The sequence below is a fragment of the Chinchilla lanigera genome, unplaced genomic scaffold, assembly GCF_000276665.1.
Source record: "Chinchilla lanigera isolate Chin_1 unplaced genomic scaffold, ChiLan1.0 scaffold00076, whole genome shotgun sequence".
Taxonomy (NCBI): Eukaryota; Metazoa; Chordata; class Mammalia; order Rodentia; family Chinchillidae; genus Chinchilla; species Chinchilla lanigera.
Window position 1 is genome coordinate 9747475 of NW_004955477.1, and position 20570 is coordinate 9768044.

Below are 20570 nucleotides of genomic sequence, written 5' to 3' on the forward strand. Positions count from 1 at the left end.
CTTATGCCACTGAGCTATAACCCCAGCCCCCAAGTGACTTTTTTCATAAAGCTTTATGTTACCATCTTTATTTTATTTATTTATTAATTTTTTAGGGTTTTTTTGGTTCTTGTTTTTCTGTTTTTTGGAGGTTTTTTTAGTGCTGGGGATCAAACCCCTGTGCATGGAAGGCAAGAACTATACCATTGAGCCACATCCCCAGCCCCTATCTTGAATTTTAAAAAAGGAAAACATCTCTAGCCTTTCCCCTGAAGGACTGTGTGTGCACTATTACTGGACCTTAATGTTCTTGTGCTTAAAGGAGTGGGAAGATACTTCCACGAGGAGCTTTGGAAATAACTGGTGTTTGGGGCTTTGGATTTTCCTTGTGCAAAATCACAGCTTTCCCTGGACAGGACAGCTGTCTTAGCTCCTGCCCCGATGCCAGCATTGCACCGTACTTGTGCCAGGCCTGCCGGCTTCTTCACTGGTTTCCGCTGCTTGGGCAGAATCCTCTCTCTCCTTGCTCTCCCCACTCCCTTCAGCCTGGCCTGATTTTCCCATTTTTTTTCCCACTTCTCCTAATGAAATAGACCAAACACTTCAGATTTCTGGATCAGAGAGTGCACACACTGCTAGATTTTGAAAGACTGTGACCTTCACACTTTTTTAGCGTGACCCACAGTAAGAAATATATCTGCCTTGTGACTGGGACACTGTACTTACCTAGTCTCAAAACGATTGTCACCTGAATTCTTGGCCCACTAATTGGTCTTGACCTGCTTTTGGCAACTCAGCCTCCACCTTCCACGACTCTGTAATCGAGCTCAGGAGACAGACTCCACTACAAATGACCAAAAGCATTAGAAAGATTACTGCAAGGAATACAGATTGCAGCAAAGTTGTGTGCACCGAATTGACTACACTGAAAGTTTCTGGGTGATTGGTTGGGGTATAGAAACAGACAGTCTCAGAAACTGCCAGAAGATGATGGAATAGGGCACCCATTCTGCAAGCAACTTGGCAGCAGGCTCTAGGAGTTGAACTATGCTGCTAGGCTTTTGATCCTAAGAGTAATTCCAATCTCAGGAACTATCTCAGGAAAAAGTACTGATAGATGCGCACAACCTTTCAGCTATGCTAATAATAACGAAAAAATCACACCAGCTTCATTGTGCAGGCACAGGAACGGCTGCAGAAACCAGGGATGCCGCCACAGGAGGCCGCTGTGCAGGCACTAAAGTCTCCTTTGGTGGGTGGCTGAAGCAGGAGAATAGCAAGTAGGAGCCCAGTCTAGACAAATGGCCAAACTTAGCGACTTAGTGAGACCCTGTCTCAAAATAAAAAATAAAAAGGGCTGGGGATGTAGTGCACTGCAAAGGCCTTGAGTTCAATCCCTAATGCTGAAAAAAAATCTTGCTGAGGAAGGATGTTTGCTGACAGTGGAACTGTCGCTGTTAGACTAAGAGCAGGCCTGGGCAGGACGGACAGCTTGTCTATGCAGTCGCCCTTGAAGCTGTTTCCTGTTGAGAGGAATGTCTTAACGTACTCTTACAGTTTATATAGAGATGTTCCCCTAAACCCTTATGTGCTCATAGATGGGACTTTTGGGAGGTGACTGGATCATGGGGTTGGTCCACTGATGTGTTTAGAGGTAACTATGACGTTAGGAGATAAAGCGTGTTCAGAGGACTTGGGATGTGGCCTGGAAGGGTATATCTCCCTCCCATCTCCCTCGATTTCTCTCTGCTTCCTGTCTGCCATTTCATGAGCTGCCCACCTTTGCTATGCCCCTCTGCCGTGCCACAGTGCCTTGGAGCCAGCCGACTATGGACTGAAACCTCTATAAAATAAACCTGTCCTCCTTTATGTCATGGGTGTCAGATGTGTCTCCATGACAAGAAGATAACTAAGACACATACCAGTGACGTGAGGACACTTTCTATATTTTCCTCTAGGAGGAGTTCTATTGATTTGCCATTCATCTATCCAAAATCCACCTAGAACTGATTTTTGCAGGTAATGTGAGTAGCGGTCGAGTGTTTTTTCTAGGTGGACATGAAGTCACTTATTTATTTACTTAAAATGTGTTACCCACTGCAGTGTACTGCAGTTCACTTTTATAGTAAATCAGATAGCCACAGGTGTGAGTCTGCATAGTAGTCTGTATTGTAAGCCCGGCTCTTTAGCCCTCCCGGAATAATGCCCTTGGCCTTGTAACTCTACAGATTTGCTTTGCTTGCCAGTGCAGAGGTGACCTGTGCAAGGCCTAAGCCTAGTCCTCTTGTTTCTTCTGCAATCCTTTTTGCCTCTGTTGTCACCATGAGGAAGACACATCCAGACTAGGCCCTAGTTGCAAAAGAAGAGTCATGTGGCTGCCAGCCTAGATCTGCCAATGCCAGCTCCCATAACTTGTAGAAAATGGCATGGCTGTTGTTTCAACAGAGTGCAGCAAAGGCTGGTTAGTCAGTGGTAGCTAACAGGTGTTCAGTTTCCCTTTGTTCTGGGACTGTACTACCACTAACCTGGGCTAATTCTCTCATGACAAAACTCAGTTTGGTGGTGTGCATACTCGTGCTTTGTTGGTTTTCTGAAAAACTGTCTTAGTCTTGGTTCTCTACATTTCCATATAGATTTTAGAATACATATGTCAATTTATATTTTTATATAACACCTCCTGTAGATTTGATTGCATTAAATCTATATGTCAGTTTGAGGAAAATTGCCTTTTTTGTAATATTGTGTCACCAGATTCATAAATGTGACATGTTCCTATAATTCTCTAAACCCTTTTAAATTTCTTTCAGTAATATTTAGTACATTTTAGCATAGAGGTCTTGGTCATGTTTCTTAACATGTACTCATAAGTGTTTGATTTTTTGATGCCATGATAAATCGTATAGTTTAACATTTTCATTCTTAATTATTTACTGATAATATATGGAAATCCAGTTTTCTTCTTATTTGAATCACATTCATTCACTCAACCAATCTTTAATGAATGCACACCTTCTCAGGATGTGAAAAACTGCAGTTGAGTGATGGCTGTGACCCTGGCACAGTGTTAGCTGTGCATCTCTAACCCCATAAACGGTTTCCAGAGATGCCAGCTGCCAGACTGTGCAAATTAGAACCAGTCACTGCCAATGGGACACAGCTTTGGAATCATCTCTCAACATGGCTGGGGCAGGTCAGAGGCTGTCATAGAGACTAGGATCACCCTGGTCATGTGCTGGATGATCAGGAGATGTCAGGATCATCAACAGGCAGGTGAGGCTACCAACAGCCAGACAAGGCCATGACAGGAGCCGTGTAACTCGAGTGCTTACTGGGCCTTTTCTGAAGCACAAGCTTTGATTTTTGCACTGCAGTTTTCACCATTATCCTCGAATCATCTCCAGTGAAATTAAAATGGAGAGATCATCGGAGCAAACATGGCAGGCTGGCTCAAGTGTGTGCATTCTGCTTCGAGTCTGTTCATGTGAAGTAGATCATCCTTAAACAGTTGCTCTCTAAGGATGTCCCCAGATTCTACAGCACTCACTACTAGGGGTTAGAAGATGATAGTTTTTATGGAAATAAATATAGGGGGAAATACCCTTTCTAGTAAAAAACTGGCTTGACTAAATGTTACTCATGAGCAAATGAGGAGGAATAGGGTCCTAGGGCATTGTTTCATCCATTTATTCACTTTTTTGGGGGGTACCAAGAATTGAACTCACAACCTCACACTTGTCAGGCAGGCACTATGCTGCTGAGCTATATCCCTGGCCCCATCCATTTAATTTAAAGTCCTCCAAAACTTCAAGCTAGACAGCCCTCCAGATGGAGAGCTCAGCAATGTTAACTCCTACTTGGGAGCCATAAACATTTTGTGGCATTATAAATGCATGGTGCTGTTTCATCCATAAACGAACATGCCAGAAGTTCCCCATATGATGATGGAAACTCTTGGCAGCACAGCCCTCCCCATCCATCCAGGGAAGGTGCCAGCACTGTCTGATGCACAGCCCCTGCAGCTCACCCCTGAGGCAGGGCACTCGCTAGGCTCTTTTGTTGCTTGTTAGAAGAGATGGCTTTTCTCTGCAAATTAAAATGATATCAGCCTTCTCTCACCTTCTAAACTCAAGCACGCTTTTTATTCAGATATCCACTATTATCCTAAATAACACCTGCTAAAATCCTGCAGTCCGCTGCCTCTTGATTCAGTCTACCAGTGTATTGCTAGAGTGGCCTAACTCTGGCTGGGCAAATCAGTGTCTTCCTACCCAAGGTTCAGCAAGATGATTCCTGCAAACCCCTCTCCCTGTCAACTGTGTCCTGGTCAGGGATATGGGTTGTGGCCATCTGCCCTGGAGCACTGACCTTGTGCCATCCGTGCTGGTCAATGGACCTCACCTGAATGTGCCAGGCACAGTCTGGCCTATAAGGCTGAGTTCTGGGCTGAGACTGGAAGCTGAGTGTGTGTGTGTGTGTATGTGTGTGTGTGTGTGTGTGTGTGTGTGTGTGTGTGTGTGTGTGTTACTGGGGACTGAACCCAGGGAGTGCTGGGCTGCATCCTCAGCCTTTTTTAAAATTTTGTTTTGAGACAGGGTCTTATTAAGTAGCCAAGGCTGGCCTCGAAATTGCAGTCTCAGTCTCCCAAGTAGCTGGAATTACAATCATCATGGCCAGCTTGAAGCTGATTTTGCCTAAGTGACATAGGTGACCTTATTTTAAAAGAACAAGAGGTAGCTGTTTGGAATGCCAGACTGGGTCAGGACAGCTGCACTGGTGCCCCATCCTCTGGAAAAGGCTGCCTTGGCCATGTGTGGGATCCAGGGCCTGGCCAGTGTCCACTCCTACCACTTGAAGTTCTTGTCCACTCTTCTGGGTTGGTCCTGACATTGTCTGGGTTCCCTCCTCTGCCCCTGAAGATCATTAGGCCTGTGGGCAGACTTCTGAGCCTCTGAACGTTTCTCCCCAGGTCAGCCCTGCTGCATACCACTGTGGGCTGACCTTGTACCACTCTGTAAGAGGAAGGTCAGGGCATCCATCAGAAACACATGCAAACATCTGAGGTTTCCATGTGATGAGTAATTATCTGTTTAGAATGGGTGGAAAAGCCACCAAGCCTCACAGGATGTGGCACAATTCTGGGCAGATGTGAGTGGCAGGAGAGGTCTTCCTTATTGTTTAGAGGTGGTTTATTGGATTTTCCAGAAACAACTTTAACTGTCCCATTCATGTATTTCAGAACCTCACAATAGCATATAACAGCAAGATTTTCAAGACTCATTATGTGCATATGCATCAACTCTGTGCCTGTGTGTATAGTGTGTGTTTCTGTGTGCGTGTGTACCATGCACACAGTCTGTGTGTGCATGGGGAGTCTGTGTGTGTATGTGTGCCTGGGAGTCTGGGTATGTGTGCCTGGGGAGTCGGTGTGTGATATATGTACATGGTGGGTGTATATGCATATGTGCATGGTGTGCAAGGTGTGCCTGGTGTGTCTATGTGTACACATACACACATGGGATACAGGAGAACGAAGAATGGGATTACTTAAATAACCTGGAGGACTACTGGATTTCATTTCATTCCTCTGGACTTCTGCAGCGTTCCCCAGCTATCCTACATCCCCCTTATTAGACGACCAGTGTGTTGTCTTCAGGTGTTGTCAGCTCAGACCTCAGGTGCATCATCTCAGCTGCAAATGTCCACTATGGCCCATGTTTTACTCACGGGGAGAAAGAGATCTAAAAAGAATTTCAATGTCCAGGCTGCCCCTGAGCCCACAAATCACTATTGGGCATCCATGTTTCTTAAAGCTAATTCACAGCCAAAGCTGCAAACCACTGACCCAAAGGATCTTTGCTCAAATCCTGGTTTTCATTAACAAGTGTGGGTTGACAGCTACATGTCTTTCTTGGACTTGAATCACTGGCAATAGTTCAGTGAGAACTCAGGTTGGCAGTGGGAGAACCCGCTCATTCACACACAGGCTTGTAGAGCAGGAAGTGTGCACAGAAGGGAGCACCACTCCATGAGTCTTAAATGGCAAAAGCCATCTGTCATCTCTCCTTTCCTCTCCCTCCACTCCCTGCCTTCATCCACTTACAGATACCTTTCCAAGGTGAATCAACCTCAGTCTCTGCCTTCAGTCTACAAGAGGAGATGAGATATGTCAGTCTATGATATAAGCTAGAGAAAAGGCAATATGCTGAGAGATAATAAAAACCAGTGGTTATTTGCAGGAATTTACTTGCCTATTTTCTTACTCTCACCTCTGTGGAGGGTTTTTTTTGTGTGGTTTGTGAGGTTTAGAAAGGTGAATAACTGGCCCAAGGTCCAAAACAGAGCTGAGACTGAAGCTTCCTGGGTTCTAATATGGAAAAATAAATGTGTGAGAATTGGTGGAAAATTTCTAAGATGACTGGGCAATAGGTAAATTGGGGGTGTCATTCTAAACATTTATTAAAACATACTAAGAACTACCATTATAAAAAAAAAAGTTTCCGGACAAGACAGAGATATTGATGGATTGGCCTAGAAAGTCCAGAAGTAGGACCCATTGCCTCTAAGAATTTTTGGAGAGATGAAGGTGAAGCAGGCATTTGCCTATTGATGCTCAGATCCCTGTGCTCACCTGTGTTTCAGGGAGTCAAGGACCCTACAAACCACATTTCCTAAACACCACAACTGACCAACTGTAGGGTGGGGAGGAGGGAAAGATCGTCTTCCTGCTTTAAGTTCTGGTGATACCTTGCAGGTGGTTGTCTGCCTCAGGTGGCATCCCCTACCTTCAGTTCTAGCAACAATCTAACTGGCCCCTTGCCCGTGGCCAGGTGGTCTCCAAAAGTGCTTTGCTGGGCCCATCAGTAATTCCAGGGCCTACAGGTGCCCTAGCCCCACCACCCCCAGAATGGGGAGCCCACTCTTGGCTTTTTCCTATCCCCATCCAGCCTATTTCTGCCCTTCTTGTTCTTAGTCCCTTATTTTAAATCTCCTATGTGTCAAATGCATTTTAAAGATGCTCTTTTCCTATCTGAGCCCCTGAAACATAAAAGATGTTTCAAGTAAGTAGAGAAAAGGTTGAATATACTATAAATAAAGTTGGGACAACCGGCTAATCTCAGATAAAATTTATATATTCACAATTTACACCGATACAGTTTCCACAGGATTAGAATTTAAATTTAATGCATATGTATGTACTTATGTAAAGAAGATAATTATTTATACATGATACTCTTTTAAATCATGGGTTCAAATTGGAAACCACAAAAATGGATTAGTTTGGTTACTTGAAAAATGTAAAACTCAGTTGAAAGAAAAACCTGCAGCCAGTAATTTTAAAAAGTTTCCTTGAACAAGAAAATCTTCTAAAAGCCTGGCAGCATTATGTATTCAAATGTCCCTTTTTCCATGTGGAGAATTGCTTTTCTAACCAGATAGGAAGTGATATGAGAGGTAACTTGATTGGTGTAGTCTGGCAGCTACTTTATTGGGCATAATTTGGCAGCTACCACCTAGGATTGGATGGGAGATCAGCTGCTGGGATTGGCTGAGGCTTAGTTGCTTAGCTACAAGAGACTATTCATGTTAGGTTACAATCTACTTGCATATCAACCCAGGTTGAAGATCACTACATACAGAAGCCTCTTTGGGGCAGATTCATTTTTCAAGGACAGAGGATAGTGTAGGCCAACTTATTCCTCTGAAATATCTGTAAGTAAAGAAAAAAGTATCCAGAAAACATTAGTCCAACCTAAATATTTGTCAGTAGAGAACATTATGTAATAAACAGTGCATGCATATAATAGAATGCTGAGAAGCTGTTATAACTAGACGTAGTGAAATGGAAAGCTGTTTATGATATATTTCCAAGTACGGAAAAGGCTGCTTTATAGTAAATACTGTATTATATTGGAAAGAGGGGGTGGGGAAAGGATAACAAAGGGAAGGGAAGGGAGAGATGCGGAGAGGAGGAAGAGAAAGGCTGTATGTGGACAGGTCCATAGTGGTCCTTTTGAAAAATTAATCATACTGGTACATTTTAGATATACATATTGATAACATACAATAGAATGATATAGAATAACATTAGAATAACAACAGAATAACATCCATTAACAGAATGATATATACTAATTTTTTTTTGTCTTTTTGAGACAGGGTCTCACTATGCAGTTCAGGTTTGCCTTGAACTCACATTGTAGCCCCGGCTGGTCTCAAACTCCCAGTGATCCCCCTGCCTCAACCTCTGAGTGCTGGGACTACAGGTGTACACCACCACACCCAGTTTAAAATTTAAATATATATCTGTCTTGGTTACTTTTTTCTCAGTGCTGAGACAAAATACTTGACACCCAGAATTAAGGAAGAAAAGATTTATTTAGCTCACAGTTTATGGAGATTTCAGTCCATACTCGGCTGGCTCCAAGGCAGAGTGGCACATGGCGGAGGGCAATAGTTCATGGCAGTGGAAGATAGCAAAAGCAACAAGAGGACAAGGGGAGGAGTGGCAGCAAGCAGCCTCTTTCCCTCCTTTACATTGTATGCAAACTACCCTCCCCAGGGCAGTCATAGCACTCACATCCATAATCCCAGCATTGGACTGTGGATCAATAAAAAAATCTAGAAGCCCACCCCATGACTGCATAAGGATTTTAGGGGACGTGCAGACACAAACCATAACAATATCATTGTATTGGACTTTGTCAAATGCTTTTTCTGCATTTCTTATTTTACATAATATATCTTGATTTTCTTTTTTTTTTCAGTCCCCTGCCATCCCTTCAACCCCTCTTCCCCTCCTTACTTACAAAAGCCTTAGGGCCAGGATATAGCTCAGCGGCACAGCACCTGCCTGGCAAGCAAATGGTTGTCAGTTTGACTCTAGGTACCAAAAAAAAAAAAAAAAATTAACTTACAAAAGCTTTTTTTTTTTTTTTTTTTTTTTTTTTTGTTTTTTTCCCGGTACTGGGAATTGAACTCATGATGTTGCGCTTGCCAGCAGCTGGGCTGCTGAGCTAAATCCCCAGCCCACAAAAGCTTTGTTTCCATTTTTTCTGTCTATTCTATTTTTTTTCTTTTCCCTTCCATTTCCCTGGATTATTTAGAATTGCCCATTTCTTCTATGTGTTCCGTACAGATTCTTGAAGTAGATATTAAGGACCTTCTGGATTTCTGCAGGATCTGTGGTGGTTTCACCCTTTTTATTCCTAGTTGCATGGACTTGAATCTTTCTTTCCTTTCTGTTTTGAAAGGTTGGCTAAGGGTTTTGTCAATTTTACCTAGTTTTTCAAAGAACCAACTCTGATTCATTGATTGTTTTCTAAGTCTCCACTGCATTAATTTCTGCTCTAATCTTTATAATTTCCTCCCTCATAAAAACTTTGGGAATGACTTGCTTTCTTGTTCTAGAAGCTTGAGGTTGAAACTTAGGTTATTTATTTGAGCTCATTCTTTTTTTTTTCTGATGTGGGAATTTACTATTACAAATTTCCTCTGTAGGACCACCTTCATTGCATCCCATAAGCTCTGGTGTGTGGCATTGACTTTATTGTTTAATTGTAGAAATGGTCTAATTTCTTCTTTAATTTCATCTGTGACCCATTGGTCATTCAGGAGGGTATTATATAATTTCCATGTGTTTATGAAGTTCTTGTTTCTTTTGCCATTGATTTCCAGTTTCATTGCACTATGATCTGATAACATGCATGGGCTAATTTGTATCACTTTACATTTACTTAAGCATGGTCTGTGAACTAGTATCTACTCTATTTTGTAGAACATCCCATGTGCAGCTGAGAAAAATGTATATTCTGAAGTTGTGGAGTGGAACACTCTGTAGACTACTAAGTTTATTTGTTGAAAAATTTGGTTCAGTTCTGATATTTCTTTGTGTTTTTTTTGTCTAGTTGATCTACTTGTGACAGTGGGGGGTATTAAGGTCCCCCAATACAATTATATTAGTGTTTATTTTATTTTTCATGTCTGTTAACATTTCTTTTATATAGTTGGGTGTGCCAGGATTTGGTGAATATATATATTTATGGTTGTTATCTCTTCCTCTTGGATTATTCCCTTAACAAAGATGTAGTGGCTTTCTTTGTCTCTTTCGATCAGTCTTGGCTTGAAATCCACTTTGTCTGCAAATAGAATGGCTACCCTACTTTTTTCTAGGTTCCTGTCATATGGAGTATTGTTTCCTGTACTTTGATTTTCAATCCATAAATTTCTTTTTGAATTAAATGTGTTTTTGGGGGGCTGGGGATATAGCTCAGTGGCACAGTGCCTGTCTGGCAAATGCAAGGTCCTGAATTCAATTCCCAATACAAAAAAAAAGTGTTTCTTGTATGAACCATACTGTTGGATCTATTTTCATCATCTGTTCTGCTAGTCTGTTTCTTTTGTTTAGTAAATTAAGACCATTTACATTGATGGTTATAATTGATATGTATTGACTTATCTTTGTCATGTTATATTGCTGTTGTTGGTTCCCTTTCTTTCTCCTCTGTTTATTTACTGCCTTGTCTGGTGGATTCATTCTGTTGGTGTTCATAGAGTTGTAGTCTTTGTTATCTCTTTTTAGAATGTCCTTCAGAACATTTTGGAGCACTAGTTTGGTGGTCATGAACTTTTTCAGGTGTTCTTTGCATGGAAGTATCTTATTTCTCCATCATTTTTGAAAGACAGTTTTGCAGGGTACATCCATCTGGATTGGAGGTTGTTTTCTTTTAGGGCTTGAAATACTTCACTTCAAGCTCTTCTTAATTTAAGATTTTGTGTTGAGATGTCTGCTGTGATTCTGATTGGCTTTCTTTTATAGGTGATTTGTTTATTTTCTCTAACAGCTTTTAATATTCTTTTCATGCATGAAATTTCTGGAATCCTGACTATTATATACCTTGGAGTAAATTTTTTGATCATGGCTAATTGGAGTCCTATATGCCTCATTTATGGTATGTCAAATTCTATTTCCCTGCCAGGGAAGTTTTCTGCCATGACTTCAGTGAACATGTTTTTTTTATGTCATTTGCACTATCTGCTGATTTTTCATTGACTCTGATCAATCTTATGTTATCCTTTGTATCATCTAGCAGTTGTTGGATTTATTTTCCATGAGCTCTTGGTATTTTTTTCCCTTGATATTTTTAAGAAATCTTTCTTTTCATGATGGCTAACCACAGTCCTGTCTTCTAGATCTGATGCTCTGTCTGCCCGTTGGTTCATTCTGCTGCATACACTTTCAATAGAATTTTTAATCTCCTGGATATCTGAATCTGTTTCATGGATTCCATTTCTTTCTTATGTGGGGCATTCATGGTTGCCATCATTTTCTGAAACTCCTCTGTTTTTTATCCATATCTCCTCTACATTCACTAATCATACCTTTCATTATGGTCAGCATCTCTGAAGTTATCTGATAAATTACTTCTGATTTGATTTTTTTCTAGAACCTGATTCATCAGTTTATTACTCCCATTGTTATCACTCCAGAGAGTCCACGTGGGTGGCTTTCAAATTGTTTCACCTATTTACCTCATGGGTTTGCCTTTGGCAAATTAGAAGTCTCAGGTTGCATCTTGGTTCCATATCTTCTCATTTTCTATTTTTTTTTTTTTTAGTTTAATTCCTGTGTTGATGCTTGTAAATTGCTTCTGTTAGGTATCTTTATTGGTAGTGTCAAAAACCCTCAGGAAATCATTACTTCTCAGAGAAGTCTTTCAAGTGTAGCTGGCTTTTGGGTTGTGCGTCTGTCACAATATCCTACCTCTTCAGTTTATTGGGGATGAGGAATTGCTGCCTGCTTGGCCAAGCCCATGGTTCTTTGACACTGACCGAAAGTATTATTTATGACCTTCAGGCAATTTCAATCTTGTCATATAAGGAAGAACAACTGATTAGAACAATTATGTTATCTTAGCTAAAGTAGTAAATCAGTAATAATAATAGCATCAAACACACCCTAGAAAATGACAAACTGTGATAACTATTAATTTGCCACCTTTAACCATATGAATAAGATTTTTAATTCTATAACAAAATCTAAAACAAATCAGAAAACTGTGTACAGTAAATATCTTCTTAATACGGTGATTTTACCCTCAGGGGAGAAAATTTAAAGAGAGTTATGGAAAAATAGAGAAATATAACAAGATAAAGGAATTAGAAGCAAGCCTGGAGGGCAAAGAAAGATTATACAAGCTTTGGGAACTGTTGAAGAGGACATGAGGGAAAGAGGGAAGGAAGAAACAGAAGCAAGAATAGAACAAAATGAGAACAACAAAACTAGAAACAATGTTCACACGCATATAAAAACAAGAATAAACAATGAAGAAAAAGGGAAAAAATAAGATACACTCCCAACCCTTTTTTATTTATTTTTTTTACTTTGAGACAGGGTCTCCCTGCCTCAGCCTCCCAGAGTGTTGGGATTACAAGCATGTGCCACAAAGCCCAGCTAAAGTGAAACACATTTTAGAAGTAAACACTGAACTAGAAGGAACACAAGAGCACATGGATCCAATAAAAAACACTTTGAAACTGAAGGTAAAAGTGAGAGAGATTTAAACACAAAGTTAACAAAGACAGCACCTCAGGAGGTTGAGGCAGAAGATTAGCCAATATGAGGCCAGCCTGGACAATTTAGTAATATCTTGTCTCAGAACAACATTTTTAAAAGGGCTACTGCTATAGCTCAGAAGGAAGAGAAGCAAGAGGAAGAAGAGAAGGAGGAGGAGATAAAAGGACTTGAAAGAAAAGATAAATATTGAAGGTGGGCAAAAACTTTCCAATGTACAGACAGTAGGCAAAACTGAAGCAAAGAAACCTAACAAATGCTAAAACACTGTCACTCAAAACAGCTCTCCTAACTTCAGAAAAGGAAGCTACTAAGTGCAGACACACAGTGTGCACCTGAGACCATGACCCAGAACCATCAGTAAAAGAACATATCAGAACATATTCCATGAACATTACACAAGGCTCATGACTCACAAGGGGAAGGAAATTAGATTATCGTAAGGTATATGAGAGTAATAGTTAATGCCAGAAGAAAATGAGTAACATATTTAAGTAACATATTTAAGTATCTCAAAATGTGAGCCAGGGATTTTGTGCCTAGTAAAACTGACATTCAGTTGTAAAGGGCATGAACAAGCTGTTTCCAGCATGCAAGATTCCAGCATTGCTCCTAGGAGTGTGTCTAAGGGACCTTTAGTTACCAAAACAACCAGAGAGACATCAACTCTGCCAGCCAGTGCTGAACCCAGAGCTGCTTTAGGAATTAAACCCAGTGACAGTGAGGGTATCATGGTCGTCTATGACCTTTGCTTAGGGTAGCCCCGTAGGCTTTGTTTGCACAAACTCAGTGGGGAACTTAAGAAATACTTTGGAATTCTCAGGAAAAAAATGAAATGAGGGTAGAAGGGAGAAGATCGTTATACACTGGCCACAGAGATGGAGTGAAACCATACAAGGCTGTGGAGAACACAGAAGACATGAGAAAATCAACCATTGCCAGAATCACAGCTGGTGGTGCCACTATTAATACTGAAACTATTGTGTTTTGAAACAATTGCAGGTACAATGTGGATAAAGTAAATGAGTAACTATGGGATATTCTATCATCTGTTTTGTTGAGAACAAAGATTTTCACTGTGAAAGAACAGAGATACAGCTGTAATCTAGAGGTTAAATGGGTGCTCTGTAGGCCTGAATTTGAATTGGAAATTGTAAATGTCACTGTGAATTTACAAGATATGAGAGAGAGAGAGAGAAAACAACAGAAAAAAAAAAGAGAGATATATCTGTGTGTGTGTGTGTGTAATGATATGTGAGAAATCTCTCTATCCATTGAAAAGACCTTACAAGGAACGTAAACAGTTTCAAGGGCCTTAATTGTAGCCTTGAAATACCATTTCCCCTGAAAGGAAGTCTGAGCAACTGGAGAAAATTTGGGATAGGTGATGAGCAAAATGGACCTGGACTATCTCACATATCAAAACTTGGGAAACCCCTGGGGCTGTGCTCAGAGAACATCGTCAGTGAGAATGAGATTTGCAAAGAATTAAAAACCTGCCAACACTGGGTGTGGTAGCGCATGCCTGTAATCCCAGCACTTGGGAGGTGATGCAGGAGGATCTTTGCGAGTTCTAGGTCAGCCTGGGCTATAAAGTGAGCTCAAAGCTTTGCAGCCTGAACTGCAAAGTGAGACCCTGTTTCAAAAAGACCAAAAAAAAAAAAAAAAACAAACCATCAACCCTCCCCAAAACCTGTCTAGTATGTTTAAATCCATGTTTTCATTAAAAAACCACTTAATTGGTTACCTTTGACGTTGACAGGAAACCAAGTCATTACCTTTACAACTGAGTAATTAGAGGGATTATCAAGCACACATCTTGCTTTTCCATGGCGACCAAGCAATACCTAAGAGAAGAAACTGTCTCCCAAATGCATTGTCCAGTGCCTGCGGAAAGGCCAAAAGCACCAAGGGGAAGGGAAAAACCTGCACGTGAAAACCCAGGAGCAGCAGCCCTCTGGGCCCCCACAGGTGTTGAGGGCTACCTTGCTCTCTGAGAAGTCTACAGAATCCTGTCAGTCAGGATCCAGCTGTGGGATCTCAGGGAGGCAGCTGTCAAGCACTTCTTTGGTGGAAAATTTTCTTGACAGGTTCTTAGAAAGCTTCTTTTCATTCCTGAAAACACCCTGAGTCATCTAGAGCTCAGGGCCAGCTATTTAGGGCCACCTTCCATCCATCCTCTCCAGGACAGCAGGCAGAGCTTCGCTCTTCAGCCCAGACGCTGGAGAGGAAAGGCGTTCATTCACTGGCATTCAATGGATGTAACCTCAGAAAGAAGCTTGTTGCTGGAGCTGCCTGGTGAGCAGAATTCAGAGACCCAGTCCATAGTGCTGTGATCGGCTGCCTTTTGGTCAGCCTTCCTGCAGTTCAATGAGAGCTAACCTTCAAGTGCAGCAAGGTGAAGTACAGGGTGAGACTAGCTTAGCAACATCTCTCCAGGGCCAGAAGCACCTCCTGGGAAACTGGTGTGCTTAGTTCCTGCCTGGATTCCAGTAACCATGCCAGCTTGCATTTGGGAGCCCCTCTCAGTGTGCTGTTGGAAGCCAATTGTCTCACCCTGCTTATTGCATTTTGGGTGCTTTGAGGGCAGTCAGGAAAGGAAAGGGCCTCTTCTTGGTGCTGAAATCTTAATCAGGCCCTTTGTGTATGTCTGATACCGACTCAGGCTGAGACCTTCATCCATCACAGAGCCTCATAGTCAGGAGGCAAGTATGGGCTCCGTTATCACCCTAACTGCTTGAAGGCAGGATTCACCCCACCTAACCTTAACTGTTTTGCTTACATTTTTTTCTCCTCCATTCTCCCCGCTCAAAACAATCTACTCTGTGATACATGCTACATCATTTTTCTCTTCTCTTCTGATTTCCATTGGAGAAGTTTTCACAGAGTGAAGATTTCATCTGCTAAGAGGGAAGGTGAGCCAGACTCTAAGTCCCAAGGTACTGCCACCAGTAATGTCACCACAAATTCAGCTCTGGGATCCACTGTGCCCCTCAGAGGAGAAGCTAATAATCTCCCTCCCCTGCCGTCCTTCCCTATACACAGCGTGTTCTAGAATCTTCCTGAAGTGGTCCACCTAGGGAGAAAAGGGCTCACTAATCATCACACTGAAAATGACCCGGAAATAACATAAAAATCTTTCCTTTTCCATATCCAGAACCTGCATATCCTGACAAAAAGAGATGTGCTTTAAATGGAAAGGGAATTAATATGTTTGCTCTATGCTTTCTGAATAGGCTTTTACCTAGGCAGAAATCCAAACAGCTGGGTTGTTGCCACTTCGTCTTGTGTACAGTTAGGGATGGTCAGGGGCCTCCTGGAAGTTTCAGAGAGAGGGACAGAGAGAGACACACACAGACATCGGGGTGGAATTCTCTAGGCATTGCAGGGTTCTTAGGAGATCCCTGTGGTGGGGTCTCAGGGTTGAACCCCACAGAACAAGAGGACTGCTCACCTACTGTGAATCAGTGCCACATGCCTGTCCTGAGGGGAAAATAGCACCAAACAAGGCTAATACACTATTGCCACCACTCTCAGGAAACTCGCCTCTGGTTGAGGAGGGAGATAGAACAGTCACAGAGATAAACAAGGCACACCCAGGAAGTATGCTATTACAAACAGCTGGGTTGTTGCCACTTCGTCTTGTGTACAGTTAGGGATGGTCAGGGGCCTCCTGGAAGTTTCAGAGAGAGGGACAGAGAGAACCTGGTCTGGTCTTAAATGTCCCCCAAATGCCCTTGGTTCCCAGCCCCTGGCCTTATTGGGAGGTAGTGGAAACTTTAGGAGGCAGGGCCTAGTGAGAGGTCTTCCCTTCACTGGGACATGCATTAGAAAAGGTATGAGGCCTCAGTCCCTCCCTTTATTTTCTCCTTCAAGACCCAGCCTTGAATGAAGAGCTTTCCTCCTTCATGACACTGCCTTGGGCCTAAAGCAATGAAGCCAATTGATCATGGACTAGGACCTCCAGATAGTGACCCGAAATAAATCTTTTCTCTATAAATTGATTTATTTGGGGTATTTGTTATAGTAACAGAAAGCTGACTAATACAGAGTGATCATTGTTGTGCAGAGCGTAAAGTGCTGGGGTATGTGTGCCATGGTTGTCTTAAGGAATAGCAGTCTGGGTAGTGGTGACAGGGCTGGGTGGTGGAGGGAATAACACCAGGAGACTGCAGAGGTCCCAGCCAAGTTTTTCAGGACAGCATCAGGCAGCAGGAACAGAAGCAGATGGGCAGGGTTGGGGAGGGGCACTGAGGAGGATGAGAGACCGGGGTTGGCCCAGGGTTTGTGAACCAGAGTTTGTGCCCCTGTTGAGGGAAGGGTGCAGAATGGCACATAGGAAAGTCCTGGGCCATGAGAGGGAGCAGAGGCCTGAAACTCATACTTCATTCTCCTCAGATCAGTCTGAGCAGCCCCAGGTCATGCAGGTGAAGTCTTGAGGGCACACTGCTTTTATTTAGAAGAGAGACTGAAGATAGCGGAGCAGAGAGGTGGGCTAGGAGATCACACGGCCCTGGGGCAGACAGCAGGGAGGTGCCAGACTTAGTGTCTGCTTGGAGGTGCTGTGGCAGGCTTGCTGGTATTTGGGGGTTGGAGGTGAGGGAAGGTGGAGCCCAGAAGAGTGGCTCCAGCAAAGTACCACCTAAAGGAATGGGAGACCATAGAGATGGGCGGAGCCTGAGGGGTTTGCCTGTGCAGATTAAGTATGAGAGGTCTCTAGGTGGCTGTTTTTCAGGGTCTTGGCAGGTGGCTCCGCAGGCATGTCTGAGAAAAGTTCCCACAGGTACTACCTATAACAGGAGGACCATGCACACCTTCTATAAAAGGGGGTGGGGTCACTATTGGGAGCAAGCCAGAGCAGCAAGCCAATAGCAATCCAGCCTTAAGAGAGGGCCACCTCCTCCTCTCAGAGGCTGGGTCCTAGACAGCCCTCCTGGGCCTGGCAGTGAGATGTTAGGGGCAGCTGCAATCCTCCTGTGTGCCGCTGGGCCAGCTTCTGGCTGAACCCAAGAGGACCAGAGAGTGAGGGCAGCCTCCAGGAAGGAAGCTGGCCTCAGACTTGTCTTGGAGGAAGATGGGGGATGGTCCCATCCCCAAGTGGGCTGGCCTTTGGTGATCCAGAGAGGGGCCCAACCAGAGATGAGTTTGGGGGTCAGCAGCATAGGGTGGACCTGGAGCCTCAGAAGGAGCACAGGCAGAAGGAGAAAGACCATGATTCCCTCCAAAACTGAGAGGCATGGAAGCCTGGGCACGCTGTCCTTGAGGCAGGAGTAGCCAGGCAAGGCTGGAGCCTATGAGTCTCCTGAGGCAGGGCATCAGTGCCATGTTCCAGTGCTCTCTGGGAGACAGGAGACCACTGTGGACCTGACACCGTGGCGCTAGGTGAGCCTACCTCCCCAGCAGGGTGGGGACCTAAGAGGGGTGAAGGCAGTGAGAGCAAACTTGCTGCACAGATGCTCTTCTGAGTCTCTAGCCATAGGGCAGATCAGAACACCTCTGGATTTTAGCCATTCTTTCATCCAGAGCACCTGAGGTCTGCAGATTATAGGAGTATAACCACTCAGCCAGAGGTTGAAGCATCTGGATGAAAGGGAAACATGCAGTCCACAGTCTTAGTGTTCCCAAAACCTGGAGATTAGACATCATCTAGAGAGACAGCTTGGCTGCTTATATGTTCCCCATTTGTCAAGAGTGTCATAGAAGTATATAAGTGCAGCATCCCCACTATTTGGGTGAGGAAGCAGGGGTTGGTGGAAGTAGGCAGAGCCCTCTTGAAGATCCCTGCATATGTGTTTACCCTGTCAGTGCCTTCACCCTGCTTCCCATAGGACTGTGCCTGCGGAGAAGCCCTACTGACCTCCTGGGCTGTGGCTTCACCTCCCTGCATTGCTGCTCCTAGATAGGCCCAGAGCAGACTTCCGTAAGCTGAGCATATCCACAGTCTGACCTTCTGTTGCAGTGCCCAGCTAGGTATGCTGCAGAGTCCATGGTGCATATCCACACTCTACCACATGGGTTTGATTTGGGGTTTTAATTGACATTTTAAGGCACATTCCAGGATGGAGGATACCTCCTAGGTTTGCAAGAAACAAGTCCTCCAAATTTGCTTGAACATATACAGATTCAGGCCTTCAGGGATCTGGTGACTGCAGTCTCTGTTGTTTTTCAGGTCAGCAGAGTGGAGCGGGAGAAGAGCCAAGAGCTGAGGCAGATACGTGAACACGAGCAGCGCAAGCACGCAGTCTTGGTCACAGAGCTCAAGACCAAGCTGCACGAGGAGAAAATGAAGGAGCTGCAGGCTGTGCGTGAGGCACTGCTGCGGCAGCATGAAGCCGAGCTTCTGAGGGTCATCAAGATCAAGGATAACGAGAACCAGCGGCTGCAGGCGCTGCTCAACACCATGCGCGATGGCGCACCTGACAAGGTCAAGACAGTGCTCCTGTGTGAGGCCAAGGAGGAGGCCAAGAAGGGGTTCGAGGTGGAGAAAGTCAAAATGCAGCAAGAGATCACAGAGCTCAAGGGGGCCAAGAAGCAGGTAGAGGAGGCCCTGACACTAGTGATCCAGGCAGACAAGATCAAGGCTGCAGAGATCAGGAGTGTGTACCATCTGCACCAGGAGGAGATCAGCCGCATCAAGAAGGAGTGTGAGCGAGAGATCCGCAGGCTGGTACGTGACACGTGGCTGGGTGGGCAGTGCATGTGGCTCTGGTCACTCTGTTGGCCCCTCACACCCTCCCTGTTGGTTCTGAGTAGCCCAGAGACCTGAGGCTATTAAGAGCATGAACCAAGCCCTCACAGGGCAGGCAGAACCTCCCATCTGCCCCTCCATCACTACCAGCTATGCTGCCTACTTCCCACTTGGGCTAAAACAAGAAATCTACAAGTGAGGGCTCCTCAGTTCCAACAGAAGGCATTATGAAAGGCTTCCTGCTCTCAGTGTCAGGTTAGACTTAACACCAAACAGGCTTCAGTATGTGGATGATAAGAATCACATCATTTTAGTTAGTGAATTCTCAAACTCAGAGTCTTTGGATCCAGAGAGTCAAGACTAGGATGTCCCCAGTGCTGACAAGACCCTAAGGCTGCCTTGATGTTTTCCTGATGTTGTGGGGGTTGATTGCACTAATTCCTCCCCCTTGGGGTGTGCATTTTCTCAGTAATGTGCCAGAAGTAGAGATTTACCTTGGTGACATATGCCTTCATTCTTACCCTGTTCTTCCTCAGGACTCAGAGCCCCTAGGCACTGAGGCACCTCCAAAAGATTGCAGTTATCTTTCCAACTAGGGCACCTAGGGCAGGGACATTCCTACATTCCTCCTACTTCCCTGGAACTCTGGTTTGCAGAAGTGATAGCAACGTGGCACCAGCATTTGAAACTTCCCAGAAAGGTTGTAGTAATCCTCTGGACATGGCCAGAAAGGAGAAGCTGGGAGTTGTGAAGTAAAGAAGTCTTTGCCATAGTGGACACACGGGGCCCCCAATTCCTAATGTGGAAGGCCCCCTGTCCTTTTTCAGGATATTCCCTGCTCCACAGGACTCATCCACCACTCCTGAGCCACATATTGGCATTGCCCTTAGCAACCCTAGGATCTGACCCAAGATCCTACATGTGAGAATTAGGTGAATTCCCCATATGACATGATGTGACATTGCCCCAGCTTGTCTGTCCAGGGAATAAAATGAAGCAGCTGTGAGACTGTCCTAGGAGGGACACTCACTGCCCAATTCCATACAGCACTCTTATCTGACTTGGTTGGATACTTCTTAACCACAGGCTCTCTACCTGAGCTGCTCTCCCTCCAACAAGCTACCCATGTCCCAACCCCTTTATCATCGCCTGAAGACCCCACTCCTCTTTTCAAGATCATACCCTCCCATGTCCTCCCCAGTGCTGAAACATATTCCTCATTTTGCTAGAACATGTTCTCTAGTAGCTTCTTAGAAAGCAAAAAGGATGGAGACCAATTTAAATTTATAAGAACTTGTGTGTGTGAACTGTCCTTATTCCAAACTTACATTT

General features: G+C 44.0%; 1 protein-coding gene across 13 annotated transcripts in view; it reads left to right on the plus strand.

The window, feature by feature from the left end:
• Positions 1-20570, plus strand: part of Jakmip3 (Janus kinase and microtubule interacting protein 3) — a 146466-nt gene that overhangs the window by 66236 nt on the left and 59660 nt on the right. For all 13 annotated transcript variants that reach the window (XM_013503117.1, XM_013503116.1, XM_013503115.1 and 10 more), the window contains exon 3: positions 18720-19217. In XM_013503117.1, the coding sequence (XP_013358571.1) occupies positions 18720-19217 (498 nt within the window). The remainder of the gene's footprint in view (positions 1-18719; positions 19218-20570) is intronic.